Raw genomic sequence first — 22,808 nt, 5'->3', positions numbered from 1 at the left:
TCAAACATCATTTCACTTTCATAAATCCATTTTAACTCTGCCCACACTATTTTCTGACTGCTCTGTTATCACATTCTTTATAATAGATTCTGGCATTTTCCCTGTGACTGATGTCAGGCAAACATGTCTGTAGTTCCCTATTTTTTCTCTCCCGCTCTTAAATGATAAGGTTACATTTATTTGTTTCAACATATGTGGATTTTTTTTTTCAGGATGATACATCCACTGTCTCTCCAGCCACCTCTTTCAATACTCTGGGATATAGATCGTCAAGTGCAGGAGAGTTATCAGCTTTCAACCATATTAATATCTCGAGTGCTGCAATTTTACTCAACTAATTTAGCAATTTAGCATGGCCAATGCACTTAATCTGAACATCTTTGGACTGTGGGAGGAAACCGGAGTACACAGAGTAAACTCACACAGATGGAGAGAATGTGCAAATTCCACGCGGACAGACACCCAAGGCTGGACTTGAATCTAGGTCCCCAGAACTATGAAGCAGCAATGCTAACTGCTGTGCCACCAGCATGCTTCCTTCTGCAAAGCAGCATTGACAAAATAGTTGGTCACTTTTGTGAAGGCAGCTGGTTGTATGTTATCCTAACTTTGCATAGATAATTTGTCAAGCCGTGCATGGAGAAATGCACAGTTTTGATCATCCTATTTCCAAGAGGACATTGGAGTTCTGTGCATGTTTCAATGTCAAACTATACAATTGATGATTCTATGTCTCAGTCTGCAGATAAGGACAAGAAATTCATACAGCCACACTGCTTTTCATTCAAAAAAAATTAAGCTTGAGAAAGGTTGTCATCATGGTCTTTTAAATGCCAAGAGGCATAGAAATTTTGTTGATATAAGCCAACTAATTAACTTGCCAGTAAGAGCGATACTTGAGGGCACAAGTGCTAAATTAATTAGCTTCAAGTGAGAATAGCGATTAAAATAAATAATTTTTCCCAAATTATTAGATATACGGAACAGACTGGGGCAAAGCCAGTTAATGTGGTTCTGAGTAACACTTTTAAATGAACTGTACAGGAACAGAATTGAAGGTTTGGTCAGATCGCTATAAATAGAGTTGGTTGCGTTCTGACCCTGCATTCGATTCCCGGCTGGGGTCACCATCTGTATGGAGTCTGCACATTCTTCCTGTGTCTGCATAGGTTTCCTTCGAATGCTCACAGTTTGGAAGACGTGCTGGTTAGGTGCATTGGCCATGCTGAATTCTCCCGCAGTGAACCTGAATAGGTGCTGAAGTGTGGTGAGTCGGGGATTTTCACAGTAATGTCGTTGCAGTGTTAATGTAAGCCTACTTGTGACACTAATAAATTAACTAACTTTAATGTGGTGTTTTCCTGACCTCTTGATACCTGAATGTACCATACCGTACAAGCTAACCAAAGAGGACGGGTTATAAGGTTGGATGAATATCTGGAGATAAGTTTGACCTGTGAAGATCCTGTGCGTGGACTGAGGAAGAAACAGAATTATTGGGTTGAGACACATTTTCCATTTCCTGGTCTCTTGTGCCCATTTAATGTTTTCCATTAGCGAGATTATGTTGGAGATATCTTGAATTTTATTTTCAAGTCAAAATATCTGATGGATAATTAGAACAAATCTCCCTTTGCATATGAATGCAGAACTTATTGAGTTTTCTGTTGCTGTAGATCTGCAAATCATTAGCATTATTCTTTAGATTGGGAGATGGGAAAATATTCTGAAACCTTTGCTAGCACTTTGCAGAACTTCCTTGTTAAACCTTCTGGTATAACTGGGGGCTGAATAGAACGACATTTTGAGGTTAAGGTGGAGAGAAGGCATGGTTTAAACTGCATTAAACAGTTCATCTGCCCCTCCAATGATTTTTTTTTGCTGTTGGATTAGAAAAAAAGCTGTTTTTTTGCCATGACACCTGGAGGCATGGGTTATGTAAATAACTAAGGGAAAGATTTTCATGCATTAAAGAAAATTGTTGAGGCAATTTTGAGCCAGCACTCGCCTCTGCAGGAATGGTGGCGCACACTCAAAATCCAGAAAGCATGATTTGCTCTGGCGAGTTTCCGAGTTCCGATCTTCCAGTCCCCTCACCAGTGGAGCCCTGCACCAGAACTGCAGAAAGCCCATTATGATACATCATTGTCATGATCGAGCAATCTTTCCGGGACATCGCCCCTTCCCCCTTCACTGAATATTCAGTGGGTGCATGCTGGTGCCATTTACAATAGGTTCACCTGTCATGGGGACTTCCCTGGGGTCATAAAGGTAAGTATAGCGCTCATGGGAAAGGAACAAGGCCAGGGAGTGGCTTGGCAATGCCAATGTGTCTCTCAGCAGTGCCAACCTGTGCCAAGGAGTGGGACTGAACATAAGAAATAGGAGCAGTGAGTGAGAGTAGGATTCATTTTAGATGTGATAATGGCCGGCAGTGGATGGAAGAGCAGAGCATGCTGCCAATGACAGTAATGTTGTTGAGTTGGTGCCTGATTGTTGCTGATCATGTTGTCTCAATAGCATATTATTAAGTTGCAGTGATGGCATGTTTAGAAATAAAGCTTTCCACTGCTCTCCAAGGAACTCTTTAATGAGGGTCATCATTTAACCGTCTTCAGCTGATCTCGTACAAGCATTATTTTGTACGTTACGTTCTTTTAATCTGCTGAAAAGTTAGTTATAATTTTTTTGAAAAATGTAATATAATGTATGATATGATCTGTTTGCTGCGAGGAATACAGTAATGTGGGCTATTAAATTAACAGCAATAAAAATATTTCAGAACAATATTGCTACCATTCCTTTTAAAAGGTATCCCTTTCTCAAATGCCTAAAGATAGCTTAAATTTAAAAGAAGGTATGGTTCCTCTGTATCTCTGGCATATTTTCTTGGTATTTTTAAAATATTATAAACTACATCCCCCATAATGTTGCTCAGGGGAAGGTTTATTTGAAAAGGAAGGTCTTTGTGGTTTTGTCCACACTATTCTTTCTCTACCTTTCACTCAATATTTTCCCAGTGTGGGGCTTATATTTTTCATGTGCTTTCTGTACCTGTTCTTTTGTCTGTATCTCACTGCCTTTCAAGAAGGAACAAAATAGGGAAATAAGAGTACTGGTCCGAACTGATTTTTTTTTTCCTTATGGGTTGGCAGGATTTTTGTCCTAGGTCAGGCTCAATTTTGAATCAGAGGCCCATTCTGCGTGGGAAACGGTCATTCATTGTGATTTTCTCGAGTGGCAATTAATGACCAGGTGTCGATCTCACCAGCCCATTAAGGGTAGTGTGTGGCCTCTCGAAGCTTGGGCCTTTTCAGCTTGAAAGTAGTAGGTGGCACAGTGGTTTCCCCCTACGCTGAGGGTGCGCAGGTTAGGTGGACTAGCCATGCTACATTGTCCCTTAGTGTCAGTGGGACTAGCAGGGTGTGTCATGGCAGGTAAGAAAGGGAGAGGGTGCTTCATGTGGTGGAGGCATCCTATCTTCAACTTCTGAAAATAAAAATGTGGCCTTTACAGCTGGGCTGCCTCTGTGAGGAAGGGTCCCTCTGTGGGTGGGCCTGTGGCTAATGCTGTGCCTGTCAGCCTGCCAAGAGACTTACCCTCCCCATCCCCACCCCCAAGGCCATTTTCAGGCAATTGAACTGGTGCCTGCTACTTCCAGAAAGCTGGAGGCTGGCTGGAAAATTGACCTCTGTTAACGTGCAGGCCCTGTTGGACCTCTAACTGGGACAATTGGCTAGCTGCCACATGCTGCGTAGCCCGGCCAACACTCAATTCCGCCTGTGAGTCCAGCCCCGTTAGTCTGTTCTATATTCTGTAAGTGTCTGAAGCTTTCTGCGTGGCTGTCAGCTGTACTGCTATCAAAATGTTCCATTTCTGCTTTGACCTTTTAAAGTCCATCAAAATGGCAGCTAGTGCCCTTTGGCATCAAGGAGGGAGGTGGTGTCCAGGGGAACATAATTCTGTGGGTATGTGGCAATACAGACGTGTATTGACTGTATAGTTTCTCTAAGCCTCAGGTAATTTAGATTTCTAGCAATCCTTATGTGCAGAGATCTCCTCTAGGGTCGCATAACTGTGTTTCAGGCACCAGCTGTATTTGGACAATTTTGAAGATTGTTTTCTTTCCCTTGCTGGATTCTTGGCTGAGGGTTTGATTAGGAAACCTGCTTGCAATCATGCTCTGGCCTGGGAACAACTCGCTGCCTTATGGGAAAATTTCTGACCTCTCCTGGGTGTCCTGACCCCCTTTTCCTAATCTCCAACCCCCGACCCTGCAACATCTCAGCCGATGGTATGTAAAGAATGTGATTGATTATGTTCCTGGCTATTTATTCACTGCGGAGTGCACTGGAGCACTATTGACAAACTTTGGCATTCTGTATTGAGTTTTAATTAAAATCCAACCCAGCATATCTGTTTCTTGAAAATTTTAATTAAGTCACAATTTGATACCACACCTCTAAGTGTGAGGTTAGTTCCGCTTTTAGTGTCTTAATGTGACATGATATATTGAGAGGAATATTTTGCTGCCTGGTCTCAATTTGTCACTATCTGTAGCAATGTTGGTGTCCAACGCAACCTAATCTTAGTGCAGTATGCTGTAAATGAGAGTTACAGGCATGGAGAAGGCTGGATGTTGCACTGATTGTTGCACTGGTCTGAATGAAAAACAGTGTAGTGATGCTTCACAGTTTATGGGGTGATCTAGGTTATCTGCAGAGTCATGGAAATCTTTGTATTTTTAGTCCAAAGCTACAACGTACTCACTGCATTTATAGATTGATGAATCACATGAAATTGAATGGATTTGCACTGTGGTGCTAGAATGAATGATTGCTGATTTTCTTTTTTCCAGATGCTTCATTCACTTCCAAATACATCTCTGTTACTCTGTCACAACATGTATTCTGCTTGAGAATGCTAGAGCAAGAGTTAACCTAGGAAAATATATATAGCTTAAATGATTAGACATACCACCTGAAGTGGTACAGTGCTTAGCACTGCTGCCTCACAGTGCCAGGGACCCAGGTTCGATTCTGGCCTTGGGTGATTGTGTGGAATTTGCACACTTCCCCTGTGGATTTGCTCCCACAGTCCAAAGATGTGTAGGTTAGGTGGATTGGCCATGTTAAATTACCCCTTAGTGTCCCATTAGTGGGGTAAATATATGGGGTTACAGGGATAGAGTTGGGGGGGGGGGTGGGTTCGGCTTGGGTAAGATACTCTGCAGTGAGTTGGTTGGACTCGATGGGCTGAATGGCCTCCTTCTGCACTGTAGGGATTCTATGGATTTTCTATTCAATGAAAGTCTGCATCATATGTTTGAGTAACACGTCTTCTAGCACCTCTTTATCAATGTCACCAATGACAACTTTTCAGGGAGTTTTCACGGCACTGTGAATTTACCCTCTGTTATTATTGCATAAATTCACTGCCAGCCTGTAGCTCATTTACTGTTACCATCAATACCATTGCTGTTCTTGAGCAGAACCATCTTGCATTTGAGATCTGCCTGAAAATGTTACCGATCATCAGCTCTTAAATATTTAGAGAATGTAGTAAATTGTCACGAACCACGTGGATGTTATCTGTGAAGACATCTTGACTTTAACCAGTGGTTTTTTAGTGGTGTCTGGTTTTGTTTTGAAATGGTGTGAAGATTCATGTGAAACCTCCAGTGAGAATAACCAGCCCAGTCATCGTGTAACAATTACAAAAGATGATTTATTAAACCAAAGCAAAGACAAATGCACACGACTAGAATTATAACACTCTAAGGCAATTAAATATATGAACTACTACCGCACACAGCATATGTAGACGTTGCCCCTTGTTCTTAGATATACAATATATATATCCCTGAACTCCTTAAGACTTTCCCATTCCAAAACATCCAAATTAAATAAATCTAAGTCAAATCCAACTTATAGTTACCATGCAATATGAGGCAGATAATTGAGTCTGGGAAACACCTTTTCCTGGTGCAACAAAGATATTTAAACTGTCTTTATGAAGGTTCCAGCACTATCTTTGCTCTCAAACATCTTAAATGTTAAAATGGCCCCTCAGACTGAGGTGTAAAATTAGCCTCTCCAACTCTCAAATGTCACAATGCCACATTGGCTGCTAGATATTAAACTGGCCCGCAAGCTGTAAGGTGTTAAAGTAGCCCACCTGCTTCTGCAGCTGCTGGCAATTGTACCATGTTTCCTCTGTGATTTTCCCTTTTTTGTACATTTGGGCTGTCCACATCTGTCACATTCCATGACACTCAAAATCAACATCTGTGTACTCCCACTGATCTCTTAGTCATCTAGGTTTCCTGATTTTTAGCTACTTACCCCTGATCATGTTTGCTAATCCCGTTACTGGGAAAGTTCACATCTCATCATCCCCTCGAGTGCCGGTGTTATATTGTGTTGTATTGTTGGGGAAACTTACTAATGATTTTTGTTTCACAACAGCAAATCCCATTCAGACACGCGGGTAAACAATGGTCAGCTCTGGGGAAGAAAGCAAGGTGTTGCTGCATTGCAAAACTAGGCCACTGTTTGCAGCAGCAGAGAGATTTCCCACTGTGATGACCACTTACTAAATGTAATTCATACACAAGTTTGATAACTCACTTAATGCTTGCTTGTGAATTCTCAGCATTAGGAATAGAGAGATGAAGCGTAATTCATGGTTGGTGATGATGGAGTTCATGAATAATGTATTATTTCTGAACGGTTTTGTTTTGTTGTATTCATTTTAATGAGGAATTGTTCCGGGTGACTTGATGGTTATTGTCACATGATCTATCTAGCAGACATCCTGAAGATCACCTCAGGGGCATTGAGCGTGAAATTCACGTGTGTTGTCAGTTCCAAATAGAGCTTGATTTACTACCAGTGTTTACTGTGGCAATTACAGCAAAGAACTGGAATTGAATTTCTAGTTTTGTAACCATCTCTCACACTGACATGCTCAGTCCCTCACACTGGATCTACATCAACTAAAATAATAAACTTGTATTGAAAATGATTGGCAAAAAAAAAATTTCCTCCATTCTTCAGCTTTGCTGTAATTTTCTTCCATTGCCAAATGTGGGAGGGTGCATGCTGTGGAAGGGGGTGCACTGTGGGAGGGAATGCTGACCTCCAGTTTGTCCAGCCTGTGGCAATTCTTCAATGATTTGATTATTGTAACATCCAGTAGAATACAGTGAAAAGTATTGTTCCTTGCATGCTATTTAGGCAAAATATATAATTTGTAGAGTACGTATGGGGGGGAAAAAAGAATAGGTGCAGAATACAATGTTGAAGTTAGGGTGATGAGAAAGATCAACTTAATGTGAAAGGACCATTCAAAAGGGAAGAAGCTGTTATTGAGTTGGTTGGTACATGGACTCAGAATTTTTAAAAATTTTTTTGATGGAAGAAGGCGGAAAAGAATAGGTCTAGGGTGCATGGAGTCCTTGATTACACTGGCAGCTTTCCCAAAACAGAAGTGTAGACAGAGCCAATGGATGGGAGACTGATTTTGTACGATGAACTGGGCTACATAATTTCTTGTGGCCTTGATCAGAGCAGGAGCCATACCAAGCTGTGACACAACTAGAAGGATGCTTTCTATAGTGTCTCTGTAAAAACTGATGAGAATTGTCGTGGACATGTCAGATTTCCTTAACCTTCTGAAATGAGCCTGGAAGACCAAGTTTGGGCAAGCTCGTCCATGATAAAGCGTAACGTCACTGAGTCTGATCATTCACTCTGTGGGAGGATATTGAATCTACTGAATGACGCATTGACTTTTAAAACCAAGCTACAAATGTGCAGTAGCCCACCTACTAGAGACACAAGACACAGACACAAATTGCAGAGATAGGTGTGGCCAATTAGAAGGTTGCAATTCAGTGTTGATGAACCAAAGGGGAACAAAGAAGGGGTGTTACCAAGAAGTTTATGTATATAAGGCTTGACTTTATGGAGGTCTCTTTCTCACCTTTTGGAATATAGCCATCTTGTGTGAAACAATGAAACTCGATCCGAACTCACCACCGGACTTCATCTCATTGGAAATATGAGACCTGACACCCTCATGTGATGTCTACACAGGCTCAATCTTTCCAGCATAGATCAACAGGTCGTAATTAGGGTCCAAGAAATTGGTCAAAGATTGCTAACTACTGCTATAATTCTGAAGCTGTCACTTGACTATAACAAGCATCATTTGAATGCAGTCACATTAATTTCCAGTTTGACTGTTTCCAGCTGGTGTGGTAGATCCGTGGGGTGGTGGAAGCATTATAGACAGAATTCTACATGGTAAAATTCACCAGTTAAATTACTTGGAAAATAATGAAAGAATAGTGGCACATTAAAAAAAAGTCATTGTTATCATACCCAACAGGGCACATACGTTCATGTGAATGAATATATTTACACATTAACCCTTTTAATATTAGGATCACATGGACTTTGATAGTACTAATGGCAAAGTGAAATGCTCTTTTGCATGTTTGAATGTTTGAACGAAGAAAAGCGATACGAGTTTCAAGAAATATTTCACACTGAAACAGGGCATGTAGCAGAAAGTATAACCTCCAAACAAATTTCATTTAAATTCTTTGTGTTGTGGGAAATGTGCTAAGAATATGATCACACCGTTATCTACACTCTAAAACTTAATGATGCCTAACATAGTGCCACTTGATGCAAGCCCAATAGGTAAAGTCGCCACCGTCCCAGCTGACCCTAGGCTGTTCTCCACTTTGAGGCAGGGGGAAGCTGACTAGTGGTGATTTAACCTGAGGATCTTCACACCTCAGGGAAGGGGAGAGGTTTAGAAGGCAGCGCCTTTATGAATAACCTGAGCCAGTACGGGAATTGAACCCATGCTGTTGGGAACACTCTGCATCACAAACCAGCCAAACGGTTCCAGTATTACAGCTTTGATGACCTTTTAGATTCCCCACTCTTTCTCCCAATTTTATCCCCCTTTTTCTTGCCCTTTCTCCCCCTTTTGCTTCCCTTTCCCCCCTTTTCTCAATTTTATCTTTCTCCCACTGATCACCACCCCCCCCCCCCCAATGTCTTCATCTATCACAGCTTACCCTCTGATTTGAGCTTCTCTGCTGTTTGCCCTTTCACACCTTCTATTCTCTCTTTCCCCTTGTTTCTATGGCTATATCTCATCTTTCATTCTCTCACCCTACGATATAAGTATCTCCCACTTTCTATGCCTTTTAGGTTTGACAGAGGGCCACCTAGACTCGTTGGCTCTTTTCTCTTCTTACAGATGTTGCCTGACCTGCTGAGATTTTCCAGCATTTTCTCTTGGTTTCAGATTCCAGCACTGGCAGTAATTTACTTTTATCCAGCTTTTAACCATTAAATTCTGTTGTAATGTTTTATGCCGTCCACATTCAAAGTACTGAGTGCAGATCGAAGCATGTGAAAATGACCTGATACTGGAACTATCTTTGCTGTTAAAAAAAAATTAATTTCAGTTTAATTGGCTCTTGTTTTAGCAATTTATAATTGCTGCACTTTCTGGTAACCTTATGTAATTTGAAGTGCTGGCAATTAATGGCGTTTCAGTTTGCTTCTGAAGTCCTTTAAGACGAATGTTTGAGGCAAGATGTGGTATGCCCTGTATTATATATGAATCTGAAGTTGTTAAATGCATCCTGACCCTATTTTCATTGGAAAGTTTCAGCTTTTATTTTTGTGTTTCCTTTCAGCATTTGGCGAGGACCCAACGTCAACTGTACAGATACTTCTGGCTACACTGCCTTGCATCACGCAGCTTTGAATGGGCACAAGTAAGTGTTGAGAAATTCGCTGTTTGAAATTTGTTGCTGTACATAACCGCTCACAATCTGGAACATTTCTGTGTTTTATTTTCCTATCTTAAAAGGGAAAGTTGTTCTTTGTAGACAGGTTACTGTTGGTGTTGACTCCTAACAGAGCAGCCAAAATGCAATTAGTGCTCCAGGACATGTCTGCCTTTTTTTTAGTTTATTTGCTAATCACAAGTAGATTTGTGTTCACACCACAATGAAGTTACTGTGAAAATCCTGCCACATTCCAGCACCTGTTCGGATACACTGAGGGAGAATTTAGCAGGACCGATTTACCTAACCTGCACATCTTTGACTACGGGAGAAAGCAGCCAGCCAGGATACTTATCCATTTTGAAATGCTCAAACGAATACATCAACTAGGTCAGGAAGCCAGATCAAAAGCTTTAAAGTTCAGGGCAACACGGTGGCACAGTGGTTAGCACTACTGTCTCTCAGCACCAGGATTCGATTCTGGCCTTGGATGACTGTCTGTGTGGAGTTTGCACATTCTGCCTGTGTCTGCGTGGGTTTCCTCCAGGTGCTCCAATTTTCTCCCGCTCCAAAGATGTGTGGGTTAGGTAGGTTGGCTGTGCTAAGTTGCCCCTTAGTGTCAGAGGGATTAGCAGGTATTGTGTGGTTACAGGGGTAAGGCCTGAGCAGGCTCGATGGCCAATTGGCCTCCTTCTGCACTCTAATGATTCTATGATAAGAGTCCAACTAGTTAATAAAAAGGAATCATTGTGTTGAAGCCAAAGAAAACCAAAATAGGTGTATATTCAGAATGGGAATAATCATACCTAATTGATAGATACATGAATAGGCAGGGGATAGAGGGATACGGACTGTGTAGTGGCACAGTGTCTTCAATTCAGAAAAGTGCACGTGTTGGTGCAGGCTTGGGCTGAGAGGCCTGTTCCTGCGCTGTACTGTTCCTGTTCTTTGTTAATTGTTGTTTGTAACCATTGAGACACAGTGCTGCCCCAGAAAAATCAAAATGGAGAATTTAGCACCACCTTCTCAATGGAGACCCAGCAAATCCTTTTCAAAAAGGAATAAAGAACAATTATATTGAATGTGTTATTACTTTAGATGGCATAGTCTGCCTCAGTGGAGGTGGTTTTTTGCAAGTTTTGAAATGGATATCAGTTTATTCTGAAATGAATGATGCTGTACTCCCTTAAGAGGTTTAGAAATTGGCTTTGATGTGAAGATAATGGACCTTGTTTAAAGCCCATTGCTGTGGGGGCTTATGCGAAGGGAAATATTTACGTGTGAACTTTTATCTGTTGCTGTTCTCCTGTAAAGATGGGTGACATTTCTTCTCATCATGCTGACTTACACTGTGACTTGCTTGCTTTCTGGTGATTTGACTTGGCTTATACTCGTTGAAGTAAATGGACATGAGATGGAAATACTGTAATTTTATCAGTTTACCAGGTGAGTAAGAGACTTGTGTTAAACCCTAGGGCAGACTATGCCATCTAAGATAATAACACATTTAATATAATTGTTTTTTCATTCATTCCTTCTAAATAAGCACCTGCTGGGTCTCAATTGAGAAGAAGGTGCTAAATTCTCCACTTAGATTTTTCTGGGGTGGCATGATAGTTAGCACTGCTGCCTCGCAGCACCAGGGACCTGGGTTCAATTCCCGACTTGGGTCACTGTCTGTGTGGAGTCTGCATGTTCTCTTCGTGTCTGAGTGGGTTTCCTCTTAGTGCTCCGGCTTCCTCCCATGTTCCAAAAGATGTGCTGGTTAGGTGCATTGGCTGTGCCAAATTCCCCCTCAGTGTACCCAAACAGGCACCAGTGTGTAGCGACTAGGCGGTTTTCATAGTAACTTAATTGCAGGGTTAATAAAAGCCTACTTGTGACACTAATAAATAAACTTTAAACTAAATAAAACTTGAGACAAGTAAGACAACGGTTAATGTTTTTCTTTAAGTTCAACTCGTGCATTATGCTTTTTATATCTAATTTCCAAATGTTTAGCTTAATTATTGCTTATTCTTGGAGATTACTACAATACATATTTCAAAGGGGGAGGCGATGGCCTAGTAGTATTATTGCTTGATTATTAATCGAGAAAGTCAGCTAATGTTTTGGGAACCCAGGTTTGAATCCCACCACAGCAGATGGTGGAATTTTAATTCAGTAAGAAATGTCTGGAATTAAGAATCTACTGGTGATCATGAAACTGTTGTTGATTGTCGGAAAAATCCATCTGGTTCACTAATGTCCTTTAGAGGAGGAAACCTGCTGTCCTTACCTGGTCTGGACTACATGTGACTCCAGAGCCACAGCAATGTGGTTGACTCTCAATTGCCCTCAGGCAACTAGGGATGGGCAATAAATGCTGGCCAGTCAGCGACTCCCATGTCCCACAAATGAGTAAAAAAAAGTTGTGTATTATTCCAAAGGAGAAGTTTTAGTGCATTTTTTTAAGCATAAACAGTCTGAAAGTTATGTGTGTTGCTCAGGATGCCAGGCCTCAATATTCCACTTTTTAACATTTGAAAATGCTCTCTTCTCTGATATTGTGAGAAAGAAAAGAAAGACTGGCATTTATGTAGCACCTGTTATGACCATGGGGGGGCCTGAAAGTGCTTGACAGCTGATAAGTATTTTGCTCATGTGAAGCCACTGTTGTAATGGAGGAAACATGACCACAACCTGAGCGCAGCCAAACTTCCATCATCAGCAATGTGATAATGACCAGGTCATCTGTCTTTTTCAGCTGATGTTGATTGAGGGGTAATTATTGTCCAGGACACTGGGAATAACTTCATTGCTGTTTTTTTTGTAAGAATGCCCGGGGATCCTGTACATCCAGCAGGACAGGAAGTTGGGATATCGGCTTAAGGCCTCATCTGAAAGATTGCACTGCCGGCAAGTGCAGCACTCCTTCAGTACTGCGTCCAAGTGCCACCCTCCATTTTGTGCTCAAGTCCTAGAGTGAGACTTGAACCTGCAACATTGTGATTTAAAAGCAAGAGTGCTATCGACTGAGCCTCGGCTGATCTACAAAGAAGAGTAGAAATTCATTACATTGGAATTCCACTCTACTTGAATTGCTCTGGAATTTATGGAATTTCCCGAAATTAGTCGACCTGGACCTATGCCTACAGCAGGTTCAGGAAAGGGACAATTGTGCACGTGGAGTAGATAGGCATAACTCAGACTAAACTTTTGTTTCACTGTAAAATGGAACCTGCTTACAGCACTCTGATTTACTGCTGTTCCAAGCGTATATGCTGATACCAAACCTTACTGCATCTCCCTTCATAGTGGTGGAACCAGTGTCTTTAAACACTAGACATGGTGGCACACTGGTGAGCCCTGCTGCCTCATAGTGCCAGGGACCCAGGTTCAATTTCCAGCTTGGGTCACTGTCTGTGCAGAGTCTGCATGTTCTTCCTGTGTCTGCGTGGGTTTTCCTCCCACAGTCCAAACATTAGATGCATTGGCAATGGTTAGATGCATTGGCCATGCTAAATTCTCCTTCAGTGTACCTGAACAGGTACCAGAATGTGGCGACTAGGAGCTTTTCACGGTCACTTCATTAATATAAGCCTACCTGTGACATTGATGAATAAACTTAAATGTGAGGGTATCAGGCTTGTGGTCGACAACAGGCCGAGGGCTGCAAGGCCAGTACTCAGTCCTCCCTGAGTTTATATCTTTTCCATCCCAGTTTTCAAATCCAAGGGCCCACATCTGGGAGAAGTAACTGGGTTGATGTAAATAAAGCTGCCATTCAGGACATTCACTATAACATGGAGTCTGCAGTACAGAGGTGTGTAAACCAAATGATAATGAATCCCTTGTTTACTCAGATAAGTAATTTAATCTCATTCATCCCAGATAATCAACTGCGAGTGGCTGAGGAGTTGGACAGAGGCAGAGATTTTGGGAGATTCTGGGGATCACAGATGATGCGAATATGAGCGATAAAAGTAAATTCAGTTAATTTATAGCTATCGCAGTCAGTGCTCCGAGGCAGCGTCACAGTGATTTTAATTTCAAAGTGCTTCACTGTCCCAACAACGTTTGACTCTCGAGAGGTAATTTTCCATCTGGCTTCGAGTGCACCAAACCTATTCTTTACTTTCATGGTTCATCTGGTCTTTGAGGTATCCATGGATACCAACTGGAAACGGGTATAATGAAGTGCCACCAGAGTCATCATAGAATATTCCCGCTCTCCTGGACTGGTTTCAGTACGGTATCAATCAGTGTGGTAATTTGCATGTCGTGTGACTTTCTGTTGTAGAGAGGCATCATTATTGGAAGCCCTGGAGGAGAAAGACATTCAGCTACAGTAAGAGGATTAGTGTGAAGAGCCTGACTAAACTGCAGGAGAGAATCTGATGCTGCTGTTTGGGGCTATTTGACAATGTAACATCAAACAGACCTTCCACATGTAAATCTACCGATTGCATGAACAATCCTGGCGACACCACCCCTATGCTCATCACTAACCAGCCGTTCATATACCCTCTGACTCTGTCCTATTTTCAACATTTCTATCACCTGTAAAAACATGACTGAGACTTGAATTCTCAACAGGATGGCGGATGACTATTTGGTGCCTGTATGGCAACACGAATGCAGGCGGCTGCATTCAGGACATCTGATTGTGCCAACTCCCTGGACCGCAGTGCTTGCAATTCCAAACCCATCAGGATGTTAGTGTATATCTCAACCCAAGCAGAGGGGGCATTAGTGACCTGGGCCAGAACCACCTGCATCAAAATTCAGAACAACGAGGCGGCCGGAATCACAACTTCCTGGAGCGGGCAGCCAGCATTTTCATTTGGGAGTGGGGTGGGGGAGGTTGGGAACGGGGATGGGTCGCACTTGTATTATTTGCGGAGACAACAGCGTGAGTTATAACAGCCTTCAGTTGGAAGCAACTTGCATCACCCGGGTTTCTGAGACATGACTGATGGGATTTAAATTTTTGTGGAAAAGGCCCAACCTTCCAGAGTTCCTTGGAGAGGTGGGTACTCTTTCAGATAGGTAAGGTTTGGTAAGGTACCCATAAGGTCAGGTACTCTTTTGGATAGCTTTAAACAGTTCCACCGCATACCACAGAATGTCCACAAATTCAAACAAAGCTGTGTGGCTGACATCCAATTCAGTTTGAAGGTGGGGCCTCTGGAACCTTTGCCTCTCATGGCTCAGGCCCCCACCCAACAGGAAGAGTTTGCGCGATAGCAAAGAAGCTGCAAAATGGCAGTGGCACCCTCGTGCGTTCGTGCCTTAGAGGCGTGTGTGCATGATCCGCCTGAGAGCGGGGATAAAACCTGGATTTGGAAGGCAGTATGAGGCAGCCAGAGGGGCAAATTAGGTTTTACTCTGAAGGTCTACCAGCTGCAGGGGTCACATCTTTGAGTGAGAAGCAATGCAGAATTTGGCACAGGTCAAACCGGGAATTGGTCATTGATGTATATGCTGTGGTCCAACAAGATCTCAAACTATTGCGTGCTAATATTCATGCCCTGCCACTGGATCTCAATCTCACTGTTGTTCTGAATTTTGATGCAGGTGACTCTGTCCCAGGCTCAGCAGGAGACCTTTGCAGAACCTCAGTCTGCTGCATACAATGTATCAAGGCGACCACTGATGTCTCCTCTGCTTGGGTTGAGATACACATGAACGTCCTGATGGGTTTGGCATCACAAACACTGAGGCGTAGGGAATTGGCAGAATCAGCAGACCTCCTGGGGCAACTGCCTGCATACATGTTGCCATATGGGCACCAAATAGTCAATGTGACATCTTTGTGAACAGGAAATTTTTCCACTTCTTGAAGGTGCAGATGGAGTTTGACCACACCAAGGCTTTCCTGCCTGTCTGTGCACAGTACCCTGGAAACTACTATCAATCAATTTATCCTGAAGAATTTGCGACAGTCTCACTTTTCTGAATGCCCATCTAGGCCTATGGTTGCTTTCTGGAGATGAGGTGTTCCCCTTAAGGAGATGATTATTATATGGCTACAAGCATCATCTGAACTCAGCTATAACAATGGCTTGTGGTTAACCCAGAGAACAATAGACCAGGATATTGGCACCAAATGTTCTTGAGGTCATCAAGGCCACATTTGATCGAGTGTGGCATCAAGGAGCCCTAGCAAAACTGGAATAAATGGGTATCAGGGCAAACTCTTTGCTGGTTGGAGTCATACCTGGTACATAGGCAGATGGTTATGGTAGTGGATGATCAGTCATCCTAGCTCCAGGACATCCCTACAGGAATCCCTCAGGGTAGTGCCCTAGGCGTAACCATCTTCAGCTGCTTCATCAATCACCTTCCATCAATCATAAGGTCAGAAGTGGGGGGGAGGGGGGGAGTTCACTGATTATTGCACAATGTTCAGCACCATTTGTGACAACTCAGATACTAAAGCAGTCAATCTTCAATGCAACAAAGTCTGGACAATATCTGGATTTGGATTGACAAGTAATATTCATGACACACAAATGCCAGGTCATGACCACCAATAAGAGACACTCTAAGAACCGCCCCTTGACATGCAATGGTTTCCATCACTGAATTCCCCACTGTCAACATCCTGGGGGTTACCATTGACCAGAGACTCAACTGATTTCACCACAAACATGGTGGCTACACGAACTGTTCAGAGGCTAGGATCATGCGGTGTGCAACTCACCACCTGACTCCTCAAAGCTTATCCACCATCTACAAGGCACAAGTCAGGAGTCTGATGGAATACTCTCCTCTTGCCTGAATGGGCGCAGCTCCAACAACGCTCAGGCTTGACACCGCTCAGGATAAAGGAGCCTGCTCGATTTGGCACCACAACGTTCCACCACCAATGCTTAGTAGCAGCAGTGTGTACTATCTACAAGATGCACTGCAGCAATTCACCAAAGATCTTTAGACAGCACCTTCCAAACCCACTTCCATCTGGAAGGACAAGGGCAGCAAATACTTGGGAACACCACCACCTGCAAGTTGCCCTCCAAACGACTCACCGTCCTGACTTGGAAATATATCACAGTTCCTTTGCAGCCACTGGGTCAAAATCCTGGAATATGCTCCCTAATGGTATTGTGAGTTAACCCACAGCACATGGACTGCAGCGATTCAAGAAGGCAGCTCACCACCACCTTCTCAAGGGCAACAAGGGATGGGCAATAAATGCAGGCCAGCCAGTGATACCCATGTCCCACGAATGAGTAAAAATAAAGTTGCCTTGTCCATTCCACAAGAGTTCTAATGTATCCCCTGCGCTCCAAACAATAGTGATGTGTAGCTTGCTGCATAGTATGGTACGGCAGAGGGGACTGCAACTAGAGGGGGCAGAAGGCACGTTAGAAGTTACAACATCTAAGGAGGAGGAAGTTGATGATGGGGATAAAGTGGTAAGAATTGGTGCAGGCATGATGGACCAAATGGCCTCCTTTTGCACTGCAAGGATTCTGTGATTCTGTTCTGTGATCTAGATGGCCCCTGTCCAGGCTTAGAGGGGGTAACATGGCAATATGGGAAGTAGGAGCAGGAATGGGTCACTCAGTCCCTTGAGCCCGCTCTGCCATTTAATATCATCCCCAACTTGTTTATTAGAAATCTATCTCTGCATTAGAGAGTGGCAATGGCAGACAGGCTGAGGGCCAAGCCCATGCAGCCATAGCTGATTCTTTGCGGGAGTTGCTCATTGCTAATCACCCAGGAAGCTCACATTTTACATCAGCCAGGTGAGCAGCTCTCACACTTCCTCAGGGAAATGCCTATTCTCAACAAGAGAGAAACCAGCAGCACGTACTGAAAGTCAGTGCCAGCAGTGTGGTTGGAAACATGACCACCATCATCTTTGGCCTCACTTTAATGTGCAAACACCCTGAGAAGCTTTAGACAACCTGGTCCCTGGTCAATGAGCCAGTCAAACACTATCCCATGCCTATTCAAAGTACACCACTGTGCCAAGAGACAGTAGGAAACAAGACTTTACACCCATGACCTTCAGAGGCAATTGCATGCGTTAACAATGCCACTGTGTGCTTTGTACTGGGTGAGGCCATGTCTCTGATGCAACAACTCCTTTAATGATCTTCCACATTATCCATTTACCACTGGGGTCCAGTTACAGGAATGTGTGACATCTGCAACGTGCAATGCTGCCCATTGCCTCTGATCTCATGGAAACAATGGCTTCCACTGCCTGGAAGACCAACATTTCAAAGGTAGATAGGAAACCACGCAGAAAAGCTTCACTGGAATGTTCTTGGCATTTTCACAAGCAGAACATCTACTTAACTGAATGTGTAACACTCAGCTGTGGATGACTGCTGTTAACACATGTCTCAGCTGCACTTAGATATTGTGTATTCCCTGCTCGCCCCTCCCTATCTGAGTCTCACTGCTGTGCTCTGACAGTGAGGATCCCTGTCAAGATTCAATTGCATTAGTTCACTCTGAGCACTGTGCTGTTTTTACCTGGTCTGCCCTACATGTGACTCCAGAGCCACAGCAATGTGATTGATTCTCAGCTTCCCTCTGAACCAGGGCAACTAGGGATGGGCAATAAATGCTGGCCAGCCAGCAATGCCCATGTCCCAGGAACTAATTATTTTTTAAATTAGAAAGAGAATAGGTAGAAGGGGAAAGGATCACGACACATGCGGTGTTGTCATTGACTTGGGTACAAACAACACAAAGCACTCCAGGTGCACAAACTTCTAAGCTTTATTACTCGTGCACAAGGAGAACACATGCAGTGTAATGCACTGCTAGGTGTTCTGTCAATTCATACAGACAATTAACTTCTCCCTTCGCTCCACTGATGCTGGGTGCTGCGTGCGACTGGTTGAATATTTCCAGCACTCCTTGGTTTTTGTTCAGATTTCTAGCATCTGCAATATTTAGCTTTTAGTTATATGAATACGTACCCTCGAGAAATCATTGGTTCTCTGTTCGGCACATACGTTGCACAATTTGGCCTTTTTTTTTTGAGTACATCTGGTTTTAGTTCTAAATGTAATGTGGTAACAAAGCAAGAAGTCAACATAATAAATCACAGGACGGCATGGTGGTACAGTGGTTAGCACTGCTGTCTCTCAGCATCAGGGACCTGGGTTCGATTACTGGCTTGGGTCACTGTCTTGTGGAGTCTGCACGTTCTCCCTGTGTCTGCTTGGCCTTCCTCTGGGTGCTCCGGTTTCCTTCTACAGACCAAAAGATGTGCTGATTAGGTGGATTGGCCATGCTAACTTCTCCCTCTGTGTATCAAGACAGGTGCCAGGTTGTGGCAACTAGGGGATTCACAGTAACTTCTTTGCGGTGTTCATGTAAGCCTACTTGTGACACTAATAAATAAACTTAACTTGTAATTAGCAATTATAGTTAATTACGGCAAATGAGAAATGAGCAACTTTCTAACCCTTCATTTGCATACGTAGTCCGCCAACCATAGTGTAGCTTTTTGCCCATTCTTATCCAATAGAATACAATCTCCTTCTAACCCTTTATTAGCATAATGTGTCACCATATCTTGTTTTTTTTTGTATTTGTCATGGTAACTTGTCTTTGTTTGTTTCATCCTGTGGCCAAGGCTGGGAATGTTTATGAAACTGACAAAGGGTTAGATTAGTCTCTTTAAATACGCAACACTAAACACTCGGGGTACTTAGTGCCTCACCTGAGGCCTAGTCTGATGATAATCACTTTCCATTCTTGCTGCCATAGTTGTTGTATCTCAATTTCCAGCGTGTATCAGTCACCCCTGAGCTAATACAGGATACCATGAGCAGCTGCCATTGCAAAGGTGCTAAGCGATGGCTATGCTTTATGTAGTGTTTTCAGTCTTAACCTGGTTCGGTATTCTCCTCCATTACAATGCGAATTGGCAACAGCAATTACTATATTTTCCAATGGAAAGCCCATGATGGGCCATCTGTTCCAGTCTGAGCAGCCAGTTGGACAATTATTGCAGCTTGTACAGTTGATCGACATCTTATACAAGCGGCCTTGTACACTTCCTGTCTGACAGCAGGAACTCCTTAACTCCTTTTAACTCCGACTGAGTCACATAGCCCACACTGGGCCCGACTCCACAACACAACAACTACTTCCCACCATCCCCTGAGCAGTAATCGAAATGTTCTGGGCAGTTTCTCCTGAGTTGGCTTTGCAAGATCGGAAATGTTCCCAGAGAAAAAATTCAATCCTCAATATCACAGAGCAACTGAAGCGCATCCATTTTATAATTATTCTGCATGTTAATTGCCATGGTGCACTCTCTGGGAGCTAATGCTTTCCTCTAGTGCAATTTATGTCCCCTTGATTTACCTGATGATTCATCCATGTGCTATCTTAGATAGCAGTAAGTGCCCAAATCAGCCACTCAGGATTAGCATAGCCTTTGACCCCTAGTAGGGGTGAGGAGTGGATGGTCGGAATGTTTGTGGACAGGCCATGGGGGTGGGGAATCATCAGTAGGATAGTCCATAGGATAGTGATCAAATTTGCAGGGAATTGTCAGGTTACTGGTCAGGTCAGCAATTGTTGCCCATCCTGGATTGCCCTTGAATTGACCGGCTTGCTAGGCCATTTCAGAGGGTAGTTAAGAGATAACCACATTGTGTGGGTCCATAATAACAGATGAGGTAAGAATGGTTTCCTTCCCTAAAGGACATCAGTGAGCCAGATGACTTTTTACAAGAATCGATGATAGTTTCGTGGTCCCCCATTGCTGAGACTAGTTTTAAATTCAAGATTTTTATCAATGGAATGTAAATTCCACCAGCCTGCCAAGGGGAACATATATCCCCAGGGAATTAGCTGGGCCTCTGGATTGAGAGTCTATTGACATTACCACTGTGCCACCCTCTTCCTGTATGGAAGATATTAACCACCAAAACATTGGGGTTTTGATTGTCTTAAAGCCAAAGTGGGAAAGGAATTTTTGATTCACAAGATCAAAGATTTTATTAATTAAGGAATTTCTGAAATGTGCTCTGAAGAACTTTATTGATTAGTATGTTTCCTGCTGGATGAAGAAGGAAACATTTCAGGATCCATTCATGGAGATTGATACAGAAAGAGAAATCTAAAGCATGCAGAGGGTGAACATACGAACGAGGAGTAGGAGTAGGCCATTCAGCCCCTCGAGCCTGCCCTCGCCTTTTAATAAGATCATGGCTGATGTGATAGTAACCTCACTTCTGCATCCCACCTACTTCTATAACCTTTCACCCCCTTGCTTACCAAGAATCTATCCATCCCTGCCATAAAAGTGTACAAAGATGTTTCTTCCACTATTTTGTCAGGAAGAAAGTTCCAAAGACTCACCAAAGAGACATGTTTTTGCCTTGCCTCCATTTTAAATGGGTGACCCCTTATTTTTATACAGTAACCCCTCTTAGTTCTGGATTCTCCCACAAGAGGAAACAACATCTCCACATCCACCCTGTCATGACCCCTCAATCTTGTACATTTCAATCTTATGCTTCTAATGTCCAGTGAATACAAGCCTAGCCTGTCCAACTGTTCGTCATTAGATAGCCCACCCATTCCAAGTATTAGAACATAAGAACATAAGAAATAGGAGCAGGAGTAGGCCATCTAGCCCTTCGAGCCTGCCCCGCCATTCAATAAGATCATGGCTGATCTGTCGCTGCTCAGTTCCACTTTCCCGCCCTCTCCCCATAACCCTTAATCTCCTCTCTTATCAAAAACCCATCAACCCGCATCTTAAAAATATTTAGCGAGGCAGCCTCCACCACTTCAACGGGCAGAGAATTCCAGAGATTCACCACCCTTTGAGTGAAGAAGTTCCTCCTCAACTCCGTTCTAAACCGCCCCCCTTTTATCTTGAGGCTGTGCCCCCTAGTCTTACTGTCTTTTTTGAGCGGGAAGAGTCTCTCCACCTCTATCCTATCCATCCCATTCATCATCTTATACGTCTCAATGAGATCTCCCCTCATTCTTCTAAACTCTAACGAGTACAAGCCCAGTTTATTCAGCCTCTCCTCATAGCTCAACCCCCTCAACTCTGGTATCAGCCTAGTAAACCTCCTCTGCACTCCCTCCAAGGCCAAAATATCTTTGCGCAGGTGCGGCGTCCAAAACTGCGCACAGTACTCCAGCTGCGGCCTCACCAATGCCCTATACAGCTGCAGCAAGACCTCCCTACTTTTATATTCAGTCCCCCTCGCTATGAAGGCCAGCATCCCATTCGCCTTCCTGACCACCTGCTGCACCTGCAAGCTGGGTTTTTGCGACTCATGCACAAGGACCCCGAGGTCCCTCTGCACCGTCGCCTGCTGCAGTTTTTTGCCCCGTAAGTAATAGTCCTTCCTACCATTCTTCCTACCAAAGTGGACCACCTCACACTTGCCAACATTAAATTCCATTTGCCATTTCCTGGCCCATTCGCCCAGCCTATCTAGGTCCTTCTGCAGACTCTCCACACCCTCCGCACAATTTGCCGTTCCCCCAATCTTGGTGTCATCAGCAAATTTCGACACCCTACACTCGGTTCCCTCCTCCAGATCATCTATATAAATGGTAAAAAGCTGAGGCCCCAGCACCGACCTCTGGGGCACTCCACTAGTCACCATCCGCCAATCCGAATAGCACCCGTTGACCCCCACTCTCTGCCTCCTATTTGACAACCAATCCTCTATCCACGCTAACACCCTACCCCCAACTCCATGTCCCTCGACCTTCTGCAATAACCTCTTGTGAGGTACTTTGTCAAACGCCTTCTGAAAATCTAGAAAGACCACATCCACCGGCTCTCCTCTATCCACCGCCCTAGACACATCCTCATAGAACTCCAGTAAATTTGTCAGACACGACTTCCCTTTAATGAAACCGTGCTGCGTCTGCTCTATCAAGCAATTCCCTTCAAGATGCCTCGCAATTTCCTCCTTAATGACAGATTCTAACATTTTACCTACCACAGACGTTAAACTAACCGGCCTATAATTCCCCGCCTTTTGCCTGG

The 22,808-nt window shown here is 43.5% G+C and overlaps 1 protein-coding gene across 12 annotated transcripts in view; it reads left to right on the top strand.

Moving 5' to 3' along the window:
- Positions 1–22,808, top strand: part of anks1b (ankyrin repeat and sterile alpha motif domain containing 1B) — an 833,073-nt gene that overhangs the window by 252,213 nt on the left and 558,052 nt on the right. For all 12 annotated transcript variants that reach the window (XM_080207323.1, XM_080207312.1, XM_080207322.1 and 9 more), the window contains one exon: positions 9,728–9,808. In XM_080207323.1, coding sequence (XP_080063449.1) covers positions 9,728–9,808 — 81 coding nt within the window. The remainder of the gene's footprint in view (positions 1–9,727; positions 9,809–22,808) is intronic.

Source organism: Carcharhinus amblyrhynchos, chromosome 19 (genome assembly GCF_965287045.1).
Source record: "Carcharhinus amblyrhynchos chromosome 19, sCarAmb.v2.hapA, whole genome shotgun sequence".
NCBI classification, from domain to species: domain Eukaryota; kingdom Metazoa; phylum Chordata; class Chondrichthyes; order Carcharhiniformes; family Carcharhinidae; genus Carcharhinus; species Carcharhinus amblyrhynchos.
This window is presented reverse-complemented; position numbering and strand designations above follow the sequence as displayed.